The sequence below is a fragment of the Xiphophorus couchianus genome, chromosome 23 (assembly GCF_001444195.1).
Source record: "Xiphophorus couchianus chromosome 23, X_couchianus-1.0, whole genome shotgun sequence".
NCBI lineage: Eukaryota > Metazoa > Chordata > Actinopteri > Cyprinodontiformes > Poeciliidae > Xiphophorus > Xiphophorus couchianus.
The window spans coordinates 10,635,617-10,662,624 of record NC_040250.1 but is presented as its reverse complement, the minus strand read 5'-3'; the positions used below and the strand labels follow the sequence as shown (position 1 = coordinate 10,662,624).

Here is a 27,008-nt window from a genome sequence, read left to right as displayed (position 1 = left end):
CTCATACCAGTAGTGAAAAAGCGCTGATTTTCAGGAACCTTACTTTTATTTGCTTTAGTTTTAAAGCATATATTTAAGTGAGGAAACAAATATATTTTATTTATAAAGAATCTTACATAGGTAAAAATCACAAAATCCTTTACAAAAACAAATCATGCAAATAAAAGTCGGATTAAATACAAAATGAAATGAATTATACAGACAATTTTAAAAAATACATTTTTAAAAGATCTTAAGGAAGACCCTGTTTGAGAAATAATATCTTTAGATGCTTTCTTTTAACAAGTCAAAACTCTCATGGCAATATAATACAAAGATAAACATAAACAAATGAAAAAATGCACAACAAAGTTGCAACAGTGTTCTGCATTTAACTCAAAATATTGAAAGTGCTCTAAATTTGTTTGCATTGCTATAATTGTTAATGTGACTAATATTAAAAACAGCAGGTCTCTATCAGAAAGGAGAAGTAAAAAGTAGGGAGGTGGAACTCATAATTAAACGCAGAACGGATTTATACATGTCAACAAGTCATAAAAAAGTAAAACCAAACATCAAAGATGGCCAAAATAGTTTACTCACCTTTTTCCTGAACCTCCCTACATCTCTATCATTCTACTTTGCCCAAAGCCCACCTTAAACTTCTTTATTAGTTTAATCTGTGAAAGCCAGATCGTCTGTGATTGGCAGGAAAGACATTAAGGTGTTACTCATTGGCAGTTCCCATTTACCGGGATGTCTGTCTGGGAGTCCACTCCTGCTGCAGTTCTTACAATAGAAGAATTTTGAATTTTCATCTCCTTCTTAAATGACCTCTCACTTCTTGCTTGAACTGGAAATAAGAAAGCCTGATGAAGAACAAAAAGGAAGTAGAGGAGATGCCAGGAGTCACAGTAAATCGTTATGCCGAAGGTAAGGGCTATGCAATAATGTTAAATGCAAAATATTTGTTGTTTTGTTTTATATAAAAAGCTTGACATGATGACCATTCTACAGTATTTATGAACTCATTCTCAGCTAATTATTGTGCCTCCAACTAATACTTTTCATGTTTAGAAATAGATTAGTTAATGGTTGTGGATGTAGCAGCGAGCACTGAGAGAGGAAAGTGTGTTAATGATAAGTATAAGTTCCACAAAATATACTTGATGCTTCATTAAACAATTTGGCCCAGTATTCCAATGATGTATTAATTTGAATCCTTAAGGCTTAAAGTTACAGAACCGTGGAATATCAGATAGGCTAAGCGTGATATTTTTTAATCCACAGTACAGCTTTAAAATCTCAGTTCATGATGTACATGAGCTGCAGTGTTCTCTCTGTGAGGCTCAGAATCAACAGAGGGTAAAATTGATTGACCTCTCATATGAAAAGTCAGCAAGCACAGTTTGTCCACACGTGTGTTCATATTTAATGTTTGACTGCAATAAGGATCACTGTAAGATCTGACATTCAATCGGTTACACATTTATAGTTTTCTGTCAGAAATTACTTCAGTTGCTCTTATACATCATTCACTGCTTAATATCTGTCTGCTGTTCCTGACCGTTTATAGATTTAACCTGATTAATGTTTCACAGAGACTAACTGACTACATACAGTACAGTTCATATTAACACAGGTGAAAAACACACATAACCCGCACATAATGACTAAACATTTCCTGTATTAGGTCAGACGGTATTACCAAGATGTTCTTCTTTAGGTCTTAAAAATAAGAGCGATGTATTTCTTAATATTTTTTCATTACTTTTAGTGAAATTCAGAAGAATAAACACACTGAGCTTAAACTACTGTACCATTAAGTAATTTGGAAAAGTCCAAATGGTAAGGCCATTCTTTTTTACGTTTCCAATTAAGTCAAGTCATGTTTATTTTTATAGAACATTTCAGCAACAAGGCAACTGGACTCACAGTCAGTAGAGCCTTTATCTACCAGGACTAAAAGGCCACTAAGTGATGAAGAAGCCATAAACATAACAGACAGATTATGGTTGCAAATGCACTCAGGGGCAAAGACCTTACATTTTGAAGATATGTCCTGTGGACTGCTAAAAATTTAAATTATACCTAAACATGTTTGGCCATAATTAGCATTGGTACAATTGTTGGACATAGGAAGCCTTACAACACCTAACTGTGAAGCATGGTGGTGGTAGCATCATATTGCTGCAGGACAGACTTTTACATAACATCATAATAAAAGATTTTGGACAATACAAGTGTAAGATCTCAGTTAGGAATTTAAGTTTAGACTCAAATGGGTTTTCCAAATGGACAATAAGCATAGCATATTGCCAAATTGTTTACAAATCAGCTTTAGAGCAACAAAGTAACATTATAGAGCGCTGATCTCAGTCCCATATATGTTCAGAGTTTAAAGTGTGTTGTCAAGTTGGCTACAAATTTGACTCACTGAATCCAGTTGTGGAGGAACAGGCCAAAAGTCTAACAAATTGTTGCAAAAACCTTGAGAAAGGATACTCACTACATTTGACCCAATTAATAAGAATAATTGAGTAAATATGTAAATACGCTTGTATGTAAAGTTGTTTATAAAAGAAACATTCAGTAATTGTAAATCTATAAGCATGTTGTTTCTATGGATTAAAATAGACTTTATTCTTCAAAAATTTCCATATGGATTAGTTTATTATTAATCTCTCTCAAGACCATTTTCAAGGTCACCCAAAACTGAAAGTTTTCACAGTAAAAGGTTTAGGAATTAAAAATGAGATAACATGTTCTCTACAGACGTTTCTGTTTGCATTACATAATGGGAAGCGGATTCTTTGCTACCTCAGAACAGACTCTGCTTCCATCTTGTGGCATAAAGCAGACTTACGTCCACTTTTATTTCAATTATTCATGTTTGTGTAGTCATGAAGCTGATAAGAGCATTGTTTTGTTCATCGTTCTGATCTCCTGCACCTGTCACCACCATGTGATAAACTAAACAGGATTCTTTGGTTTTGTTTGCTTCCACCACCACAATAAATCTCAAGCCCTGCATGAAATAAAAACTCTGCTGATTACCTAAGTTGTTCTCCACAACTACCTTTGGTGTTGGTTACGACCAACCTGTAAAGGTTTTATAAGGGTTTTAACTTGTTGCACAGCAATGGCTGTGAGAACGAGTTTGTCTGGTAATCAAGAATGTCAGGGTTGGCTTTCATGTATTCTTATTTAATGTGATTTTTTTTTCCCTGCTGAAAAAGTGATTCATTTCTGCAAGGCTAACAGCTATTTTGTGTTTATAAGATAATTAGACTTTGCCAAAACATCACTGAGCCCAGTTTTCTTTTTACACCACCTTGTTCCCTCAGATTAATCTCAACATTTACTTAAAGCAATACTTTTTTATGAAATTCTTTGCGTTAGTTTCATTGATTAAGTACTATTGCTTTTCCTTTCCAAATTTACATCTTTCACAGTTTTGTGCTTTTTTTAGATCTCATTTTTATTTTATTTATCAATTTTATCAAGAGTGTTTTCAGAGAATATATATGTATATTTATTTATTGCATCCTTTTTAAACCACATTGGCACTATATTGAATGCCCAACTTAGATTGCATCGTGTTTCTAACTCTACAATGCTGTAACAGTTGTTATCAGCTGATGGCGCTAGTGCACTGAATGCAGCATGGAGCCAACACAGAAATCAGAATAAATAACATTTGTCATTTTTAGAGTCTCATATATTGATATTCATTTAGTAAAGGACAAAAGTTTGTGGCTCACCGGTGTGAACTGTTGCGGTATGAGATGTTGCTATGAAAAAAATGACCAAATAATATAGATGTATACCAAGATTGATTGTCTTTTGAATCAGGTGGACTGGCAAACATTGCTCAAACCATGCTTGCTTACTTATCACTTTTCAGGTAACGCTTAACAGCTCGACAAACCTATTGATGTTTATTGAATTTACTGGCAGTTTTGAATGTGGGTTAAATGTCCAGGTGCATGGACATTCTGTCAGCAGCAGCAAGGCATCCCTCCAAAAAATTTGCTCATCATGCTAGTAACGGCAGCAATTTTTTGAGTCAATAACAACATTTTGCTAAAAATGTAGTAAGTTATGATATTGGTGTACCATGATACTAGCACTCATCTAATGTTATAATCCTCATTGTAAGGTCCTAAAAGGAGGCTCCTAATGTGGCATCTAAACCTTAAGTCAAATGTTACAAAAAAAGAGATTAAAAAAATACCTGGCTGTCCTTAGAAATATGTTATTGAAATGCTCTAGTTCTTAAACTCAAGAACCCAGAATGAAAGGGAGAGAAAAAAAAAACACTTCTCATTCTCAATCTTTTTTTTCTCTGCCCTTCCCTCCCATGCTCTCCTGGATGAGGTGCAGGGAGGTGACTTTACCTCAGTGTCCAAGCCCATGATGTGTGTGTGTAGGGGGGGGATATTAACAAAGAAAAACTGGTGGATGAAGGGAAGAGGGATGATGGGTTGACTTTTGGAAAGCATCTTTATTGAAAACCTGAAGAACATGAATTCCAAAAAAGTCCTCCATTTTGCTCCATCTGGTGAGTTCACAGGGGTTTTAATGGGGCTAGAAGGTCTTTTCATAATGCAACCTGAGCCAGCTGTGTCAAGTGTATGAGAAAGCCTGTTTACAGAACGCAGCTTTTTGTCTGGTTGAACTGTTAGTGTTCATTAAACAAAACTTTATGCATGATATAAATTGTCAAGGAAATTGTAATTACGTTTATTTACTGTTTTCTTTTTTTGTCTTGTTCAGTCCTTATTTAGAAACCCCTTTGTTACAGAGAATCTATATATATATATATATATTCATTTATTTATTTTTATTGCCAGGATATTTTTATCCTGGCAATAAAACATATTTTTATGTTTTATGGGCATATGAGTCATTATTTACGTCATAGCAATAAACGGCACTTCCATCAAGTGTTTTAAAAAACAGGAAACAGGCAGGACCTAAATTTCCTTCTGTACAAATGCACTACAACTACAGAAAAAAGCAACTTTTAAAGACTTGATTATTAGACTTTATATTCATTCTTAATAAAGCAGCACTTGAGCAAACTCTTTGTTCAGATTGTTTGACCTCTAAATGCCAGGCTGTAAATTCTTTTGTCTCTCAGCTGGAACAGGAGGATAAATTTCTTTGTTGTTTGTCTCCAAGAACTCTTAGTTGGAATGTGTCTGTGTTAGTTTGACCAAAGTACAAAAATATTTTATATGCCCATCTTTCTGCTACTCCATTAAAGAGTTAAAGTAGTACCCAGCTTAGTTTTTTTCACTTTTCAAGGATTATGAAGATTAACTGGCAGAATCTAATCTAGTGAAGTCTCATTTAGACAATTTCAAGACTAACATGATGTATGTATAATAGTTAAGCTTGGAAAAAATATATAGATTATTTACATTACGCCTATATCAGTCCCATTCTTTTTACTTGATTTTATGATCAGACATAAAGGCTTTTTATAAGTCACCCCTGTAATTACTGAAAAATGGCTCCTGAAAACCCATCTGTCGTACAAGGATTAGTGCCACATGTCAAATTAACCTCCTTGATGTCTAGTTTGGGGGGGAAAGGCATTCAGATATGTTCTTTAGCTGTTATACTGCATCTGATGTGTCACTGGTTAAAGTTGGTCCAGCATGGATTCAGATAAACACACATTAGTCTGTTCTTATCAGCATCCTTTGAGGTGTTTAAGTGGAATGAGCTGCAGTTCCTGCTTCCTGGTCTTTGTTTTATAACAATAAAGCATGTGAATGTGTACATTGTGAAATTTTAAACTTTTCATGGTACATTAGAGGAACCTGAAATGTGAGTGCTGTCTTGACTCAAGTCGTTATTTTTAAGTTATGGTTGGTTTAAGTATATTTAGGTTAATTATAAGCTATGTTTATGCTTCGTTAAGTTAACCCAACAGTTTTTGATGTAGTACCAGTCTCTCTTTTTCCCAGAGACCGAACAAGCATTTTTTTCTTGGTTTTTGTTCAAGGACATTCACTTTCCAGCCTCAGATAACAGAAAGTCTGTGAATAATAAAACAATCCTTATAAAGTTGGACTTTTTGTTGAAGAAAATGCCCTCAATACAGACATCCAGTCATGTTCAATAGCTTAGCAGGGTTATAGAATCTCAGATTTTAAGTGAAACAGAAATTGATAAAAGACTAGTGATTCCTTTAAGTTTGGTTATCTAGGTATGTATTTCATATTTATTGACTCTTCTGTTGCCCAAACTCCATCTTTTATCAAGTCTGGTTAAATATCCTAACTTTAATTTATAATCTTGTTGATAAACAGACAACAAAAAAGCACAGAAAACACGCCTCCATTTCCACACTTTACATGGTGTACAATATATTTCAAGATTATGACTAAGTGAGAAAGCCTTTTTCAGTGTGAAGGGAATTATGAAGTTTTCATATTCTAACCAGAGGTGGTAAATATAGCTCAATGCATACCTCAGGTTGTATTGAGTCACAGTTCTGAAACAAGTAAAGGTATGATTTTTTTTTATTCAATAGAAAGCAAAACTACTAGACATTTCTGACAACATTTTTATTCAAGGAATAAAAGTTCTCAAATGTAGCCTGCACAGAATTGACCATTTTTATAGTTAATGGATGGATTATAAAACAAGAAAACCACTTGAAATTGATTAGTGCTGCTGTTTTGGAGATTTTCAATAAAACTATGCCAGCATTTAGTAATAAAAAATGCTCAAAATACTTTGGACCTGTTTTGATATATAAACAATCCAGCTTATCAGTTGTAATCAAATGCACAAAAAAACAACTAGTAAGAAAACAGTACTTTTTGATGAAGATCTTTGATGTGTCCGTTGAGATATAAATTTGTCATAAAGGTCGTTAGAAATAAAACATTATTATTATTATTATTATTATTATTATTATTATTATTATTACCTTTATGCACAGAACTGGTGTGGTTGCATGTCTGTACTACTAAAAGTTATGTTTCATCAAAAACATAATATCACGTCTCTGATGACATGACCAGGAATTCATTGCAGTAGTTACCAAAGCTCAATATAGCAGAACACCTTTGGGATGTGATTTTGCATATGAATCTGCATTGACTGTGTGATGCTATCTTGCCTACATAGACAAAATTCTCTGAACTATTCATGATGCCTCAATGAATCTATTCTATTACTTTTAAATTTGTGGCATCCGTTATGTAAAGAAGCAAGAATCATGAACAGGGAAATACAAATTTAAACTTTCTAGTACCATGAGAAGAAAGTGCTGTGAAACCTTTAATAAGCAAGGTCAAAGGAGCAGAGAGCAGACTGTTTTGGTTTCAGCTTTGCTCTGTGAAAAAAGTCACAGCTTAGCTTTACTGTTCTGTCCCAAGACTGCATCATGTTTGAGATAGTGGGCCAGGTTCCCAGCAGACTCACTGGCAGACGCTGGCAGGACAGCAGGTAAACAGAAACAATCTAATTTACTTCCTGTGCTCTCTTCTGACCAAACAACAGCAGGTAGAGGAGATAAAACTGTGATTTTCTAATTCTAATTGTCCTGCATATTTTCTTTTAAAGCCTAAATGCCACTTTTGTCAGCCCAACAATTTAAAAGACATTATATTTCAATACCAATCTCTGCTGCATCTATCGTTGAGAGTATTAACATTAAAGCTGACCTTATTTTGAGACAAGACTTAAAAGATCTCCAAAATCATCCACACACCTAAGTTAGGGCCAAACTGCTTGTTGCAAAAGGGCCGTGGGTCCCCTGTTGTTTCCACATCACATCTTGTGATGTGGAGGAGGCCTGGGAATGTTCTGTCTATTCAGATTTGAGATATAGCCTTGCTCTGGAGCCCCTGCAGCCAAAATCTGCCTGAAGCAAAAAAAAAAAAATGCCTTCTGCACAGCTGCAGCGGCACCTTGAAGATACATGATCGCCCATACAAACACTGCACACAGCTGGCATCAGGTTTTTGTTTTAACCAAATGTGAAAGAATTTTGCTGTTTTTTTAGCCTCCCAAATATTTTCCCGACCCACACCCACCATTCGCTTTTTAAGAAAATTTAAAGGTCAAGTTGTCACAGTGGGATGTAAATTATTCAGTAAGCTCAGATGGTAATGGGTAATTAGTAAACCTTTTAATGAGAATTTTTACTCTTGTGTGCAAGTTAGAGAAGGGTTGATATTTTTCTGGGGTACGTGAACATGTTATTTTATTACTTTTAAGAGAGCAACCTAATTGTAGGTGTTTTTAGGATTTCAACAGAGAAGACCATCCACCCCTATTGCAGTCAGATAAATTAAACAAACTTACTTGAAAATATTGTAATTACACTGTATTTATGTTGCATTTGGTCAATCAAAATAAATAAAGAAGATAGAAAGTGATGCCTGGAAGTCACTGGTTAAATCCCACTATGTTTTCATCTATACAAACATTAAGTCAGCCTCAAGCTTTGCATAGTAAACTATGAAAATAGATTGTTGAACTTCATCCCTCTTTTGTATTTTTCAGCTGGGGCTGATGGTTCAGCGACTGGTCACTGAAGTTTTTGTCTTCACCTGGTGTAATGCAGTTTGACCAGCTGAGACCTATTTAACAGTTGTAGACTGAAGGATTTTACATCCTTCTATCAGTGACTTTTTATCTGAAGCCACATCTTTTTATTCTTACACCTCACCCAAAAGTAGGCAATGATTTGTCTAATTGGTTCTTGTGATTTTTTCAGTTCAATTTACAGTAAAATGTCACACTGATGCACTTTGATTTACACATACTGGTCTATTGCAATCCTCAGAGGATTAATCAACTACTTTCAGTCACAGCATTTCCTCTAGTGCATTTGCAAACTACAAGTTAGGTTTTCTATGTTGTTATTGAAGTAATAGCTTCTTCATAGCAGAGTGGGCTTTCATCTCTTTTTAGCACAGGACTCAACTGATTGTAGATATTAACACTCCACGAGTTTCAAGAGGCATCTTTTGTTCTTTTTCTGTGGCCGATACAAACATCATTACCTACGCTTTCCTTAATGTATGCAAACTTATTTTAAGGAAGTATAATTATTTTTGAGTTTAGAAAATGTTATGGTAAATATCTAAATATCTTTTAAGAAAAAGTAGTGTTATGTATTGAAAAACCTTAAATGAACAACTTTATCTGCTGACAGAAATGTTGCAAATTGTAGCACATAAAGATGGTAAAAAAACATAAAGTTTACTCTGAAAAAGCAGTACAGGTCCTCATACTGCTCAAACATTTGGATGATTAACTTGTTTCATTATTCTCCTCTGCTTAGAGTTCATATGATTCTAACCTTTCCATATCTGAGGTGAGGGATGGTGACTTTCCAGACAATACAAACAACAATAAAAATCTTTAATAAAAGAGACAGCCAGCTTGAAACTGAGCCTGAAGCTTTGTAAACATGTTTATTTTTTCACTTCCACAGAGGCTCCATCCACTGGGAGGTCTAAGAATGGATATGTTTTCCAGGAGTTGGGTATGTAGCTGCATCCACACATAATGTTTACCGAGACTGCATTTCTCAGCCTAGTCCTCCCCTCTTATGAACTCTATGTGCGCTACATTTCATCAAATATTATTTGAGATATTTTCCTGTGGGATGATACATGCATCAATATATTTAATTGGTTCTTTATGCTAATATCAAAGTTTCTCTTTGCTCACTGATGTCCCATTTCACATCCTGCTGAGCACAGCCGGTCCATTCTCTCTGTGGTGAAAGGTTAATTAATAGGTGATAAACAAGGCAGGTGATCTCTGAGTTAATGATGAGTTGAAGGAATAATCATTGCACAAAGCCGTGCTTGTGAAGGGTTAATTTTTTAATTCTGAGGCGGTTTCTCTTCCTCCCATAAAAGTCGCAATCAAAAACCCATATTTATTTTCTATACATGAAGGAATTTACGAGAGGCTGCTGTTGTTATATTGCAGCATGTCTGGTTTGAGGGGGATTTTTTTATTGGGTCTCTCGCTCTCTCTCCCTCTTGCTGTTTTCTTGTCAACAGATGGCAAAGTGGAGGAAGGGCAGAATAAATTGTCCCTTACTGGAGATGCTGTTAATGTGGCTAGCATCCCATTGATTCAAAAAGCAGTTTTATCTCAGTGTGATCATAACGCAGCAGCTTTGGAGGCTCTCTAATGACATTTACAGCTACTTTTATGCGATTACCTCAGTTGTAAAACAAATTATTTGTGCCAAAGCTGAAACTACAGAGTGAGATGTGTTGCTAAGACTGAGACTTGTTTGTTTTTGTGATTGCACTTTAATGTTTTAATCCACAGAGCTGAAGGATGGAGAGAAGGAAGATTCAGATCAGGACTCACCAACCATCATTACAGACAACATTTATGAAAATGACATCCATCTCAGTGTTTCAGGTTTGTGCCTGGGGAAGACATGGAGTTTCTTCTGAAAAGTTTATGGATTTAGCCCCTCAGGTCAACTAACAAACTTCAGAGTAATATTGCTTTATATGAGGCATTAAAATAAACTGGAAATGTGAGAAAAAATTTGGATATGATGACAAAATCTAAACATTTTATGTACTTCTTTTTATACAGATGCTGAAAGTCCTGGATATGGACTTTTAAACACAACGAGAAAAGTAAGATTTTATTTCTCAGGTGTTTTTTTAGAAAAACAAAAAATAACTGCAAAACAGGAAACTTTTTAAATCTAACTTTAAGATTCCAAAAACACAACAAATTGCTTATACAAAAACCAAATAAAAATTCTGTATTGGAAAAAAAATCTAAGAACATTTTGTAATTCAAAAGCTTGTAGAACTCAGCAGTAATTCCTCTCTGTAGACGTTTTTGTGTTTTGCATTGTTTTGGAAGAATTTCGATCCCCTCTCATGTACAACATTGATTCAATGTGAATAGTTTCCGAACTGATACATAAATAAGGAATCTGGAATTTAAAGAAAGGTATATTTTATTTTTATTACAACAGAACAGCTTGGAAAGACCAAGATCTCGTTTATTTAAGTTATATAAGGTAAACAATCACAACAAAGAGCCATTAACATAATAAAGGCAGCTTGCCAGTAAACTTTTGTTGTCACAAAATGATAATCAAGAAGGGTCAAATAATTAAAAGTACAAAAATAGAGTCCACAAAAAATATCAGCATTCAGCAGCATAAATGTGTGACTGTGTAAAACCCAGGTGGAAAATAAATGGTGGTTTCTGAGAGAGATAGCTGTAGTAACTGCCTGAAAAAATATGAGTTATTTTAACAAAGTTAGAGTGAAGTAAAGTGATTAGTAAAAAAGGTTTTCAGCCTTCAATATTTCTGTGACATTTCTTGGAAGTACTGTAAATTATATCTCTTCTAGCACTCAGTTAAAATTAAATGTCTTGAGTTCAGTTTCTCGTAAAAGGCCCATAAGATGACCAATTTCCTTTTGCAGTTCCTAATCACATATACCGTATTCTGTTCTCCTTCCTATCAGTATGTAAAACCCATGAACTTTCAAGAGGAAGTGCGTGCCCACAGAGATCTAGACAGCTTCCTTTCTCAAGCGAGCATCCTTCTGGACGAAAAAGCTGCCACTCTGGATGAGGCTCTGAGACGAATGATTGCTCACATGGTGGAGGACGGCCATGGCAACTGTAATGTAGAAGAGGTGATGAACTCGCTGTTCACAGATGCAGGAGGCAGAGATATCAATGGTGAGTGAAGAAAGGAAGTCTTCACAATTATTTTTTGGCAATAAAGATTAAAACCTTAATTGTCTTGTCTTGTCATTTGCTCTGCTTCTCCAGTTCACCTTCTGTCAGAGACTATTCAGGGTGTGACTGCTACTTCAACTGGTATTCATTATCAGCAGTCATGGCTTTGTATTCTGTGAGTTAAGCTGTGACAATTAACCTTTCTTACCATGTTTATGATCACAGAATTTCTACATTCTACCAGTTCTTTTTGGTGGTGTCAGATCATTCAGACTTATCAGTTTTAAATGCTACAGCATCCCCTTTTTTTTTAAAAGCTCCAATGTGAGAAACCTGCAGAGGCGTCATGTTTGCATTACCCATCTGGAGATTCCACAAAATTGGGGAGTCAACTGCTGCGAGGCCCGTTTTGTTATCCTGATCCTCGCACCGCCCAGAACGGTAAAGCAAAAACTGTAAACCAAATACTTTGAGCATTCTTGGGAACTTTGTATGAACAAGCTTTAGCAACAATGTTTTAATAATTCCATTACTTTAATTATGAATTTGAACAGTTCTTTTATCAGGCTGGAATAATTATTTGAGTAGATTTAACCCCACAAGTCTTTGGTTAGCTTCATATATATCAAAGATTCCAGCTTCTGGCATATTATGATTTTGTTTGTGATTTTGAGAAGGCCACTGTAAACCTTATTTTTCCACTTCATAACCAGTGAATTTCAGTTTAGATCAGAAGTTTTAACTATTTGATCTAACTATCGCCATCAGAAGGAAAGGGGGATGTTAGGAAAGTTGTGATTTCCAGAAAAATACAAGAACCAATAAGGTTTGTGGTTTTTATGAAGTAGAACCTGCTACAACATAAGTCATTGTTCACAGTAACTTACGTTGCTGCTGCTGACCGAGAAATAAGGTCCTGTTTCTAATCAACACATTGAGGCTCTACTGAACAATGCAGCTACCCACATGACCAAATGTCTTTTGGAGAAATGTTTTATGGTCAAATGAGTTAAAGCTGAAGCAGTCTAATAAACTGATTTATGTACATTGTAAATTGTACATAATGACTACAAATTGCAATGGTACCTGTCAAGCATGGTGGTGGTAGCAGCATGTTGTGACTAGAAGTACTCATGGATTGAACACAGTGGATAAAATAATGAAGAAGCAAGTCTGCGTCCAAATTAAGGGTAGATGGTCATCACTTGGACATAGCTGAATGTTCCAACAAATTCCAGCAATGATACAATGCAAACATAAGAATTGGTTTTAATTAATGAAGCAGGTTAACTTTGGGGTATTAGAGTGCTCCGACCTCAACCCTATCAAAAATAGTTTAAATGAACTCTGACAATTCTGCCAAGAGTCATACTCAAGTAGCAACCCAGAAAACTCCCTAGAAACTTGTTGATGATTACAAAAAGTGTGGCTTAACATAAAGGTTGCAAGGGAAAGTTGTATATCAGTGGAACTGTATGTTTGTTTTGGAGTCGGTATGTATAATTTTGACCATGTGTGGATTGGAGAAAAACAACAAACTCAAATTTGACAAGCCATTTTGGGGGGTTGAAAAATCATTGAGGTTAAGGATGATATCTAGCAAAATATGTGAGATTGAAAAAGTTTATGTAAATAGGACACTTTGCATCTGTTAAATTCCTTTTTATGAACAATGTTTTGCAGAAAAGCACCAAGACAGCTGTTGAACTGGGTAGGACATTTGCCACAATGTTCTCTGACATTGGCTTCAGGCAAAAGCTTCTAGAGACCAAAACTCAGGAGGAGTTCAAACAGGAGCTGGTCTCCCAGCGACACCGGCTCTCTGTAGCCAGTGAGAAGACAGTCGTAGAGGAAGTGGAGGACTCAGACCCACGAAGAGGAAAAGCACTCCAGGTGTGTAATAAAAGTGTAAACTCATAATACAGGCAGTTCTGTGTGTAATCAGTCTAGAATTTACTGATATGGGAGACCATATATACAACAGGGTGATAAATGAATGCCAAAACACATTAACCAAAGGGGAAAAAATGTCTGATAGAACATCCTTATTGCATTTGCGCTAGTGTCTGCACTCTGCACTGACTTCTCAAACTCTCCAGATGTGGAGACCACCCTTATGTTTTCTGACACTATCCAGGCATATAAAGATGTGGTGCAGTAAACTAGATGAGCCAAATTATCTGAGTATCCTGTTTGTACATTCTATTAGCTAGACTGGTAGAATGAGAAGCAGCTGGGCAACAGTACAAAAAACTGGCAACCCCTTCACTATGCTGACGGCAAAATGTCTGCAGCTAAGTGTAACGATGAACTACGTACTTCATTATATGCAGTTTTTAAATTTGGAGGAAATGTTTGTGTTAAGCAGGGGAAGAAGAAGGAACACCCAAAGGCTGAAGGGAGAGAACATGCTGGTCTGGGTTGTAAAAAGGCTGCAGATCCCAACAGGCTGTTGATCTGACTGGACTGAAAACAGCACTTTGGATTGTAGCTGTCAAGCTGCCTCTTACCCTGTGATTTAATTCCAGTATTGTAAACTACAAACCAAACAAAATGATCTGGTACATTTGTTTTTATGGTCATTTTATACTTGCTACACAAAATTTAAACACCTTATGTAGCATGCATATGAAAACAAATTATTTCCAAATAAGAAGCATACACTCAAATTATCATTCTGTCCTCTCTTGCTGATTAACCAGGACATTCCTGACCTAATATCTACATTTCATCATAGGAATGAAGAAAATTACCCACATTTTCATTGATTTAGCATTCTTTTACCCAAAGAAAAGGTAGATTCGCAATAAGTTTCCTTGATAATTGAATCGTAAACTATCTCAACTTTTACACAAGAAATTATTTGCTTGATTAGGAATACTCTGAAGGCACATGTTGAGGATCCAAATCCTGCATGATGTCTTTCCTAATGTTTAATATGCATGCTGTGTCAACAACAAGCAATGTTGCAATGTTGTCTGTTTTTAATTCCTAGACAGTGAAAAACACAAAAACACTTTGTTTAGGTTTTGATTCATGAGACAGAAATTTATTCCAGATTCTATTAACGATCTTATACACACTGGACTAGATAATAAAATCTTTACTTCAGTGAATTGCTGCTGGTTTTACCAAGTGGGTTTAAAATGTTTAGGTATTAAATTTTGTCAGTATTAAAAAAAGGTCTTAGATGGATGTGAACATTTTCAGTGAAAAACATTTGTAATACAATGAAAAGAAAAAAAACCTATCCTTCATTATAATGATAACATACAGGAAACTTTGTAGAAACAAGCATATATCTGACCTGTTACAAAAGGTCTCTGTGATTCTTTTCAAGATCTCACTATTAAAGTTTAGCTGAACAAATCATTGAATTGAGTTTGTCCACAAAAGAGAAATAGCTAAACACAGAGGCACTGGGCTGGTTGTACTTTCCATGGGAAAGAAATGTGAAAAGTAGACAAAGATAATGGCAGCAATAGATCTGTCTTTGGCTTAACTGCAGGAAAGAAACATAGCTACACACAGAAGCACTGGGCCAGAGGTACTTTGTATAGTAAAGAAAAACAAAAGGCTTCAATTGCTGACTATATTCCTGTCTCACAGTGCAGAGATTTCTTCAGAGCCGGTAGAGGTGTTTATGATGACCTTCGTCGGAGACTGCCTCTTTATCCTTCAGACTTCACAGACGGTATGGCAATGTTGTGAAGTGTTTTTTTTAATTTAATTTTCTATTTGAGGTTTTTACATCTTTGTTTACCCAATTAACAGGTTTAACAGGGAAGGATCGCTGTTTACTTAAATATACCACCACGGCTATCTTCCTCTACATTGCCATTCTCCTGCCTGCAATTGCTTTTGGTTCTCTGAATGATGAAAGCACAAGAAGGGAAATAGGTATTGACTTTGTCTTTATTATTATCTGATACATCACTATTTTTATATATCACATGCAACATTTTTTTTTTGCATGGATAGATGTTCAGAAGACCATTGTTGGCCAAAGCATTGGAGGAGTGATCTACTCTCTGTTTGCTGGTTCCCCTCTGGTCATTCCTCTGACCACTGCACCACTGGCCATTTTCATCAGCGGTGGGTGTTGTTCTGTAATTTTTGAAAAAAAAACAACAACCTAGAAGTGGACTTAATTTTTACCAGTTAAATTTGTTATTAAATCAACAGAAAAACAAGACATTTCAGTTTACACACACAAAGATTCATAGATAGGGTGAAACACTGCTATGATATTCAGAACAGATAATTACATATTTTTCCAAGTAGTTTTACAGAAAAAACTTTACTGAATTTGAAAGAAAAAAATATTTATGAGTCGGTGCCTGTGTGTCTTGTATGTATAATTCATAGTTATCAGGGGTATCTGTGATGACTACGACCTCGACTTTGATGCTTTCTATGCCTGCATCGGTTTATGGAACAGCTTCTTCCTTATCCTCGGGGGCTTATTCAATGTCAGCCTGATGATGAAACTCTTCAAACGGTGAATACACAACATGGCTCCTTTTCTCCTTACAGACTCTGATTTGTAACACATTAAAAGAAGCATTGACCCATGGGGCCACTTACTGAAGTGAAATCAATAAGAAGAAAAAGTTTTATTTGTTATAAAGTTCTGGCTTCACCAACATTAATCGTGTTCTTTGTTGGTATATTTTCTGTTAGGTTGCCTTGAATAGGTTGTTATGTCTGTGTTTTTATAAGTAAAAACATAAAACATGACTTGTTATTCTTTTTTCTTATCTTTATCTCACAGCTCAACAGAAGAGGTTATTGCGTTGTTCATCTCCATAGCTTTTGTTGGGGATGCAGTGAAAGGCACTGTCAAAAGTAAGTCTAGAAAAGGCCAGGATACATTGGCCAATTTGTGAATCTGTCCATTACAGATAATGTTGACTAGAAAACATGGTTTCTGAGGTATTGAAAAATACTGATATGTGTGATTGCTCACATAAAATGTAAAAATATTTTTATGGTCGATTGGAAAACAAGTAACAAGGAACGCTCCTTAAAACAAAGATTTCAAATAATAATAAGCAGGTTTGTATGGCAGTTTCCCAAATATTTTTACTAACCTCTCACATCCTTCCCCATAGTTTTTGAACACTTCTACTACGGGTCAACGTTGGCAACCACAAACAAAACTGTGGTGCTTCAGCAGATAAATGAGATACTAGATGGGACTGAGAACCAAACAACCACCAAGCTGGAGCATAAAACTGGGGCGAACATGTCACTGTTTGAACATCCAGAAGAGAAAATGTTAGTCTTCCTGCCGGAGACACTGGTGGAATGCACAAGAGAAAGGCCCATTCTCTGTCTGCTGCTCATGTTGGGGACTTTGTGGCTGGGTTACGCACTCTACCTCATCAAGAGGAGGTATGGCTCCATTTCACATTTTGAAGCTTTGTTGCTCCACCTGGCTTGTACTTTGCTTAAAACTAAATTAATTTGAATAAAGTTTCAGTATTGTCTTTCACTGTTGACACTTTAACATAACACAATTTGATCACTAAATAAGCCAGGTTTGCGTTGATTCTTTGAACATACCAATAATTCCTAGATTGTGACACCCTATACAACTTAAATGAGATATTTGTATTCATTATTTTAAAAAGACAAAACCTTTCTTCTATTTTAACTTCTATTTTAGGCCAGTTAGGATTAACAAAATTTTTTATATTTAGTAAGTGTTAGAATGAGGGAAAGTATTTTTTAAGCACTTTCTTTAAATACAAAAGTTTACATACAATTCCTTAGTATTTGTTCAGATTGGATTTTGAACTGAATGTTCTGGCTATCCTTCCACAAGCTTCTCCCAAAATGGATTTTTTGGTCCATTCCTCCAGACAGAACTGGTGTAACTGAGTCAGGTTTGTAGGTTACCTTCACCTTTCTGCCTCTGCCCTGAAAATTTGTGAGTTTGGGGCTTTGTTACTAAAATATTGTCTTTGGAGTATTTAAACCTTAGAAATAATTTAGTGGAATGCTTAGGATCACTGTCCATCTTAAAGACCAATTTTTTCCCAAATAACTTTCTGGCTAAGATGATACTTCAACATTGGTACATAATGTTTAGTCTTAATGCTGTAATTTGTGATGTGTTTCCTGCTGCTTAATACCCACATATCATGATGTTGCCTCCACAAATGCTGGCATGATAGTTGGGTTGTTCTTCCAAATTTTTACATTCTCAGCATGGTCAGCCAATTCAGTTTTAGTTTCATCAGATGTCTCCAAAGATTAATGTTTTGATTTTGGAGTTATGGCTTCTTCCTTGATGAATAGCATTTTGACTCGTATTAGTGGATAATAACACTCTCTTACCAGGTTTGGCCAGCATTTTGAAAAGGTTTTTTGCTTTGCCTGTCTCCTCCCTGAGTGGTAATTTTTTCTGAACATCAGAATTGCAAAAGTAAATCATAAAAACCACCAGGGTGAACAACCTGTTGTGAAAGGCATTTTAAACGATGCCTACGGCACCAAACTGCATTCTCTAGATCAGTGTTTCTCTGCTGTCCTTCATCTTTCATATGTAACTCTTCTCCGGCATGCCTGATTCAAATAATATTACCTCCTGCATGTCATTAAGTGCTGAAGAAACCTGATAATCATACTTATTTTAGTAATGTGAATATGAAAAGAGCAAACCCTAAAACATGCAGGATAGTGGGCCCTGAAGTAACTGGGTTGAGAAATAGTGCTCTAGAGTTAGTGCAGATATTGCTCTTGAATAAATATTAACAAGAGAAGGTATTAATGTTAAAACAGGGTGCACCACCCCTTAAATGCCTCCCAAGTAAAGGCAATATTTTATTTGTGTTGCATCAGTTTAGGCTGGCATGAGAAAAGGAGAGGGCATTACATCAGCCCTCACTTTCAGTTCAAAGCATCTCAGCGATCTCTATTTGCTCAGGTCAGGATGGTAAATAGACAATTTTTTATTTCAGCTTCCTTTTAAATAACGATCTAAAGCAACTTGAAGAATCGTCATAGAGTTAAATAAATTCAGCATTCACATTAGGCCTGCAAGTTTCCTTCCCAACTCTCCATCTGGGGAGTTTGAAGAGCATCTGTTATGCTATTACTCTGGCACCATTAAGTTATTAAACACATTTACACATTTGTTCTGTCAGCAGGAAGTCTTAGTGACAAATGACTTTGCAGTTGCACTAAAACTGACTTTTGTGACAAACATGATACTAGAGGCAGCAAAAAAATTTTAGTAAAAAAAACCAAAAAAGTCACATTCCATAATGCAGGCGGGAAGCACCAAGCTATTTATGGGTTTTAACTAATTTCCTGTAAAATAAAAGTTGAAAAAGATTCACATTACCAATATGGAAATGTTATTTTCATAACTTTTAGTGCCAGTCATGACGTTACATGTTTTGTTATTGTTTTCATCCTGAAAGAGTGAGTACAGCAGCAACTAGTGTGAGTACCATGCAGTCTTGTATAACAGACTGCATAAAAGTTATAGAAAGTTGTACTATGTGATGCTTTATTCCCCATGCAGCCCGTACCTGAATGGTAAAATCAGAGAGGTGGTGTCTGACTGTGCCTTGCCTATCTCTGTGGTGATATTCTCCTTCATTGGCTCCTATCTTTTCATTGACATACAGTGTGAGTACAGAGCCGTCAAATCAAAGCATTGATAGAAGATTACCCTTGAGGTTTATACACGCAACCTTGGCATATAACACCTTTTGTGATTCAACGCTTCTGTGGCTTTTGATGTATTCAAAAGACGAGAATATTAATGTTCCCTAAACAACATCTGCATGCAAGAAAGGATCCTAATTTTAATTTCACATTTTATCCTGACTTGTTTGTGCTGTGCATGTGTTTATACTATATTTTCTCTCTTATAAGTTCCTGTATTCAGTGTCCATGATGGTCCGATCTTCAAGTACCCTGCATTTGAAAAGCTGTCAGGACTGACTCCACTAGCTGCGGTCGGACTTGGTTTCCTGCTTGCACTGCTAATCTTTATCGACCAGAACATCGTCATCTCACTTACACATGTACCAGAACATAAGTAAGGCTCCAGCTTGATGTTTGAATACAGCAGTAAGACAAGAAAGTATGACAGAAATTATGTCCTATCCTTTTTCTATGTAATAGCTTCTGAATTAGAACAGAGGAACTCCTCCTTCTACACTTGCAAACAAGTTGGAGCCTTATGTGTGTGTATGCACATTTTCACCAGGTTGTTAAAAGGCACAACGTTCCACTGGGACTTAATGCTGACTGGCTTCATCAACATCCTCATGTCCTGTCTGGGGTTGCCATGGATGCACGCTGCCTTTCCTCATTCCTCCCTACACGCCCGTCAGCTTGCCAAAGTAGAACAGCACGTAGAGGACGGACATGTCTACACAACGTGAGTAAAGTTAAAACAAGGTCCCCCGAAAAATCTAAATGGTCCAAATGCTTTTCTCACTATCCAGGGAAGACATGTAACACTTCTGTTGGATTTTTAGTGCACTGAAACATGCAGAGATTATAAGTATTTGCAATTTGATGACAAAATTAAGCAAAGTTTGGACATAATTGGTTTATGGTTTTGCTCTTGGAGAAAGCTGAAGCTCTCTATCAGTGTCATGTTTTTGTGGGGTCTAGCCCTCAAGAATTAGAGTTGCCAGACCGCTGGCAAACAATACAGCAGGGTACCAACCTATTTTGTATTGAAATTAAGCAATACAAAATCCTTTTGATCCTGAAAGTTTAAATTTCCTACTATATAGGACACGTCAGCCAACCACAATAGTTCACTTAATTGCTTCACTGCTAAAAATAAACCACATTCTTATCAAGATGAGCATCAGTGCTATAAAAAAGCTGTTTTTAGCTCTGTTTCTGTCTTTTTAGGATTGTTAGTGTCAAAGAGACGCGTCTAACCTCATTAGCAGCGAACATCCTGATTGGCCTGTCTGCATTCATGCTACCTATCCCTCTTCAGTGGATCCCCAAACCCGTCCTCTACGGCCTCTTCCTTTACATTGCAGCCACCTCACTCGATGGAAATCAGATGGTAGATCGCATGACCTTGTTGCTAAAGGAGCAGGTGAGCAGAAAGACCACAAAATGTTTGGTTCACCCATCTAGTGATAACTAAGATACATCTTTCAACTACTTGGTTATTAATTTCCATCCTGCTGTATGCTTAATTACAATGATGAGAAATACTGGGATTCAAAAATAGTGCATAGAAAAGAAACAACAAAACAAAAACATGTCGATTTATATTTTTAAGTATCAAAGACTTAGACAAAAATGAAGGAGGACTATGTTTTCTGGTTATAATAATAACGATAATGTAATAAATACAGGAATCATTGTCGTAATACAATGGTGCTGTGTGTGCCAGATTATCTTGCTATAACGAAGATTTGTCTTTTTCTCTATCCATTTTAAATTTGTGAAATAACAGAATTACTATAAGATAGGGTCAGCAGCAGTTTTCATATTGGTAATGTGGCTCATTGCCCAGGGCAGCACAACCTTGATGAGGATTATATTTATTTTATTTTATTAACAGCCATTTGTGCTCCAAAGTAATTTTATCCTTCTTATTTGCATGTCTCCAGTGCTCTGCATAGCATAGTCACTGTAATAAATGTTAATTAAACTGCAAATGGCTGAAGTTGGTATGTGATTTAAACTGTCGGATTAGGCAGAGAAGAAAAGAGCTACTAAAGTCTTATTTCTGATACAGAATCGTCATGTGACTTGCTAAATTCACAAAACAATGCATTTGCCTTCAAAGATGGCAACATTTGTAATCTTTTACAGATGAAATTCAGAAAGCCTTTCTTCCACGTCATTTGTTTTTCACTAGAGATAGTTTGGTTTAGGTGCATCCCTGCTCCAATACAATGTAATGAAAAGGCTGAATTATCTCCTCTGCATGTCAGCAAGTTCTGATTGAGGTGTGTTGGAGAAGGAATGCCTCCAAATTTGCAGGACAATTTAACTTGAGGACTGAAGATTCAGACCCTTGGCCAGACCCAACACCCAACTAGCCTACTACGCTACAAAGCTCCACATGAAATTATTCATTACAAAGCTTTGGGGCACAAATAAAAGAAAAAAATGTTCTCCTTTTTTAAAACTTCATCTGGTTGCCAGAGAGCATCAGTTCTAATTCCACCCTGGGCTATTTCCATTACATTGAACTCAATCTAATTTAATACAGCATATTAACTGTGAGCATATCCACTTCCCATCTGTCTAGACGTCTTACCCTCCAACCCACTACATACGCCGTGTACCTCAGAGAAAAGTGCACTACTTCACAGCAGTGCAGATGATCCAGCTGATCATCTTGTGTGCATTTGGGATGTATCCTCTGCCCTACATGAAGATGGTGTTTCCTTTGCTGATGATCCTACTGGTCCCTATTAGGTGAGACATTCACAGCCAGCAGGGGGCAGAATGGCTTCAAAAAGCCTAAGGTTCGGTGTCAGAAGATTCAGTTTGATCAATGCTTTGATTTTACTCCTGAAATATGACTCAGAATTACTTTGACTGTGGAGTAAGTTTATATAAATATAACATTATTAAATGTATAGTATATATGATAAGTTTATGTACACACACAAGTTTATATACTTGAATTTTTACCTCAGACCTAATCTCTACATGTCCCAACTTGTAAAAGGAGAAATTACTCAGAAAAAAAAATTGTGACATTTTTTGTGGTTTCAACAAGTTGCCTTCATGATCATATGTTTCAAATAAGAAAAAATCCTTTTAATGTGTTGTGTTTTTTGATCTCAGGATCAGCTTGCTTCCTCGAATGATTGATGCCAAGTATCTGGACATCATGGATTCCCAGTACATGTAGGACAGTTGGTCAAACTTGTGAAAAGATGGAAGACAGAAGGGAACAGACTGACAAGTTAATTAAGGTTTTAGTCACCAATGTACCTACAAGATTTTGCCTGAAACACCTATTAGTGACAGACTTCATTTCCATAAACGTCACTGTAACTATAACTTGCTTCAATCTGAAGTATTTCTGCAGTTTAGTGGCACTCTCATAGGTAGAAAAAAACACATATACACAGATAAACATATGTGTTTGTCACTTTTGAACGAAATAAAAAATTTTATTGTTTTATTCAAATATTATATTTTTTAAATGAGGGTCACTTCTGTTTTAACTCACATGCTGATGAGGTGACTTCACTACAAGCAATTTGACCAAACAAAACATCTTAACACTTAAAAATTATCACCTCTCGTAAGCAGATTTCATTTAGTTATGAAGCTTTTATTCTGATGAGTCACATGACGTACTATACGCTGTCATGGCTGTGACAAATTGTTTTTTTATTTAAATATTATAGGGTCGAATGAAAAAACTGTTAATCAAACTGGTTTAATACAATTTACCACAGTAAATTTATATTTTTCAAAGAGAAATATGCACAGACATTTTTTTTTTTTTTTTGCAATTCAAGTCTGAAAATACAAAACCATCCCACTGCAGGGCTCTTATAGCTTGGTGGAGGACGGCTGAGAGTATTTTGATTGGAAAAGGAAACCAATAGATGGCAGTGGAGGATCACACCTCATATATTCAAATTCCACCTTGTGCATGCATGTTGTGGGGTGTGTGTATGTGTATGTGTATTATCCATTGTAATACAGAGAAAAGGATATATTCATGGCAGCCTTCATCTTGTAAAAGAAATGGTGATAATGAAGTTATGACCACCCAGTTATTAAGCATGAGTGGTTTTCAAATGCCACCAGGTTTATATGATCAGACATCTAATTTGTTTCATGTGTTTGTTTTCCTGCACAGCCACTTTTCTAATCCAACACCTGCAATATTCGTCTGTTTTCATTAAAACTTTCATTAATACTTCAACATTGTCAAAGCAGCTACTGTTTTCTATTTTAACTGTCTGTACTCGGTGCTTTCCATATATATGTAGAAATGTGTGTTTGATGTGAACTTACAATAAAATTCAAAGCATTCATATTCACAAGCTGTCCACTATAAACACCATGAGACAATAAAGTGGCTATTAAAACAATCGGAGAGAGCAGGAAGTAAGGGTTTTAATTCAAAGGATTAATTTGCTTAAAGAAAAAAACCCTGTGTTGCACAAATTTTGTTACGTATCGAAAGGTAAAATGCCAAACAATAACAAAAAAACCCTATAAAATTCTAACATTCAAAAACTAAAGAAAATATTACTGTTTGAAAATTAATTAGAATGTGATCTGAATTGAGTAAGAGAAAACTGAATTAAAAAATTGAGAAAGGAGATCCACAATATCAAAACACAACATGTTTCAAGAAGCTGGAATGTTGTATTGAAATAAAAAAGATATTTCTATTCAACAATTTGGCTTATTCTCATCAGGGAAGCAAGTCAGAAGTGTTAACAGGTTAGTTTTGTACACACAAAGACATAAAGTCACATGATTATACTTTTTGATGCACCAAAAATCCTACACGCCTTTGGCAGAATTAGATTTAATAAGCTTGCTTCCGATGGGCAATGAGAAAGCAATTATTTAATGCTATGGAAAAGACAATGGGAGCTAATCTGTTTCTGATTGCATTTCATTTTACTTAAAAAAAATTCATGTCATTTTCTCGTTTTGACTGATATCTGCTTTGTAGAGTACAACTGGAAGGCCTCCTTGTTGTCCCCGTTAGCTTTAAGACAGGTGACAAGGTGATTCGGGATGGAATTTGAACATTCTCTCTGGATTTTCTCCAAATACTCTAACTTCATCTTTCAGAACAACAAGTTGTTTAGTTATTTGGCTTTGCTAGATTGCCCTTTGGTGTGAATGTGCACATGTCTGGTTTGTTGTGTTGTCTGTCTCAGTGCTGCCTTGTGATGGGCCACCGAATGCATTTTCCCAATTCCCAATAGGGAACTATGCAGGTCTGCAATCCTGACAACAAATAACCTGAACCATTTCCAGATCCCCTGCAGATGGAAATAAATTTAAGTCATTTAAGTGAACTTGTTTTGCACAGAAGAATTTCTTCCTGCATCCAAATAAAAGGGCAGGTTTAAACAGGAAGCCTTAACGGTTGAAATCACATCATGATGACCTTCATGTGTAGCTCTTAAGTCTCAGTTGAACAGGAATGTGAACCATTTTCAGGAACGAGAGGAGAAATCCAGACAATCCTGCCATGGCTTCACTGAGATTGGTTCTCTAAAGGGATTTGAATCCCATGAGGAAAAAACTAGGCACAGATGATGCTACTGTCACCACCGGGATGCATTAACCTCTTGGTCACCATAGAGATGCTGTCAATTAATTTGCCTTCAGAGCAGTCTTAAGTTTCATTTGTCTGACAACTATATGGAACACCTCAGCCTTATGTGAAATCTCTGCTGAATAAATTGTGTTTTTGTCAGGGCAGGTAGTGCCCAGCATCTTCATTAGTCCTTTCCTGCACATTTCTAATGGCCTTTAGGTACCCGTATTGCCTTGTCTACCTGTCATCTCCTGCACATTAAGGAGGTGTCACCAGCAGAGTCTGTGTGCCCCTGGTAGCCTCTCAAGTCAGAGAAATTCCAACGTTCCTCTAGACTGCCTCCCTCTGACACCAGTCAGCTCAGCCCGATGGTGCAGGACAGCTAGAGAAAATGAGCCTCCCTCTCCCAGACACATAAAGAGTAGCAGCTCATAATTATTAACTTGCATGAGTCCATAGAATCTATCTTTCTTCCCAAAATGACAGATCATTTTATCATGATTCAAAGTGTGAACCAGCTTTAGAAAAAACAGAAACTGTATTTGGATTCTATGCAAGATAATGCAATTTATTCCTTGTGATTATTTGCTTATTGCAAACTGAGTTAAAGTTCCATGACTTACTTGGATCATTGGCCAGTTGAGTGGTCCAATTTGAGACAAGCCTCATCTACTAGACAAACAGTTTGCAATTTACTGAAGTTTATCTTTGACCTAAGGTCTGTCCCGATCTGCAAAATAACCCCAAAGAGTCATCTTTCCGAAACAATGCTTAAACATATATAAGAACGAGAGGTTCACATTTGAAATATCATCTGCATGAAAAAGGTGAGTTTCCACAACTACTGTTTTTTTTTCAATGCAACTCAGCAAATGTATGACTTGCACTGTTTCTTTCCAGCAGAAAGACATTGTCCTTATCTATTTGTATTGCTTTGAACATTAGCATTTAGTATTTTACCTGAGACCTGTCCTGTAGGTTTTAGAGTTTTATTTTTTATTATTTTATTTTCCTGAGCACTGCTCAGTGTTGCATCTGAGTAAACTTTGAATTATCCAATAATGGGAAGACTCCAAACTTTCTTTCTTGAAAATAATTTCTCAACTCAACAATTAGATTGTAAAAAAAATTTATAACAGCTTCCATTTCAGGTTTCTGGGTAGCAACAGAAGCATAGAAGACTAGAGCAACTGCAAGTGTCTTAATGGCATTTGCTTGTTGGTTACCCATTAGATTTTCTGAGGTGTAAATGTGGCTTTAGCATTTTAGAGTGTTACTACTACTAAATGGAAATGGGACACTGTCTAGTGAGCTATAAATCTTTATAATGTGGGACAGATTTACAAAATTTCACAAACTAGTGAAAATATTTACAAATGTATTGTGAAGTTTGGTATGAAAAAGCATCAGAGGAACAGGTGTCTGTTTTTTCATTATTTTTGGTGAAATGGGATTTTCTTAAATAGCATATTCTGCCATTTTGTATAAGTCATATAGCTCAAACTCATTGTGGAACAACAATCCATAGTGAGACTTCAAATGTTCAATAATGTACTACTGTGAGGGTCCTGCATATTTTTTGAAGACAAACTTTTATAATCTCAGGGTTCTCATTGCAAGTGCAAAGGTTCAAAATGGATGGATTGACATAACTTTCCCCAACAATTTAGCACCTTAATTAAGTCACCACCTGTAAGAAACTTGAATAAAATTCTAGACATTTCCAGAGTGCATAGGAACCCTTTAATTATAATGCAATAAATGACAATATACCCCTAATTGTTGTTTTAAAAATTCAGTTAGATCTGGCAGATCCGGACAAAATAAGTCAGTTCTTAATAATCGGTAATATGATGACCAATGTACTCCACTCAAAGAGAAGAATATCATGTCTAAAGGGCTGTGTGTTCAAAAATCTTTCCTGTAATTATACTAGAGAACATACAAAGTGACACAGGCTCCCTTGTGTGAGAGTTTGTCTGCATGTCTTAAACAGAGAGAGCATCAGAAGGAAGCTCTTTTCGTCTGAGTATGTGTGAAG

The 27,008-nt window shown here is 36.0% G+C and overlaps 1 protein-coding gene across 2 annotated transcripts; it reads left to right on the top strand.

Moving 5' to 3' along the window:
• The first annotated feature begins 749 nt into the window (after positions 1-749).
• Positions 750-23,781, top strand: LOC114139688 (sodium bicarbonate transporter-like protein 11). Of its 2 annotated transcripts, none has more exons than XM_028009739.1 (20): positions 750-912; positions 9,452-9,502; positions 10,309-10,404; positions 10,588-10,631; positions 11,484-11,703; positions 11,797-11,878; positions 12,021-12,144; positions 13,387-13,596; positions 15,313-15,397; positions 15,478-15,603; positions 15,685-15,798; positions 16,072-16,204; positions 16,478-16,551; positions 16,818-17,100; positions 19,241-19,347; positions 19,597-19,762; positions 19,934-20,107; positions 20,596-20,791; positions 21,962-22,131; positions 22,507-23,781. In XM_028009739.1, the coding sequence occupies exons 1-20, from the start codon at positions 852-854 to the stop codon at positions 22,571-22,573; spliced, it is 2,583 nt and encodes an 860-aa protein (XP_027865540.1). In that variant the 5' UTR covers positions 750-851; the 3' UTR covers positions 22,574-23,781. The 2 variants fall into 2 exon arrangements, with proteins under 2 accessions (XP_027865540.1, XP_027865541.1); XM_028009740.1 differs by lacking the exon at positions 750-912 and adding an exon at positions 4,421-4,543.
• The last annotated feature ends 3,227 nt before the right edge of the window (positions 23,782-27,008 follow it).

Bases quoted from the DNA above. Each gene is read 5' to 3' on its own strand.
- LOC114139688 (XM_028009739.1), top strand. From the start codon at position 852: ATGAAGAACAAAAAGGAAGTAGAGGAGATGCCAGGAGTCACAGTAAAT. The intron at 9,503-10,308 runs GTATGTAGCTGC...TTTAATCCACAG, and splicing joins ATATGTTTTCCAGGAGTTGG to AGCTGAAGGATGGAGAGAAG. The intron at 10,405-10,587 runs GTTTGTGCCTGG...CTTTTTATACAG, and splicing joins CATCCATCTCAGTGTTTCAG to ATGCTGAAAGTCCTGGATAT.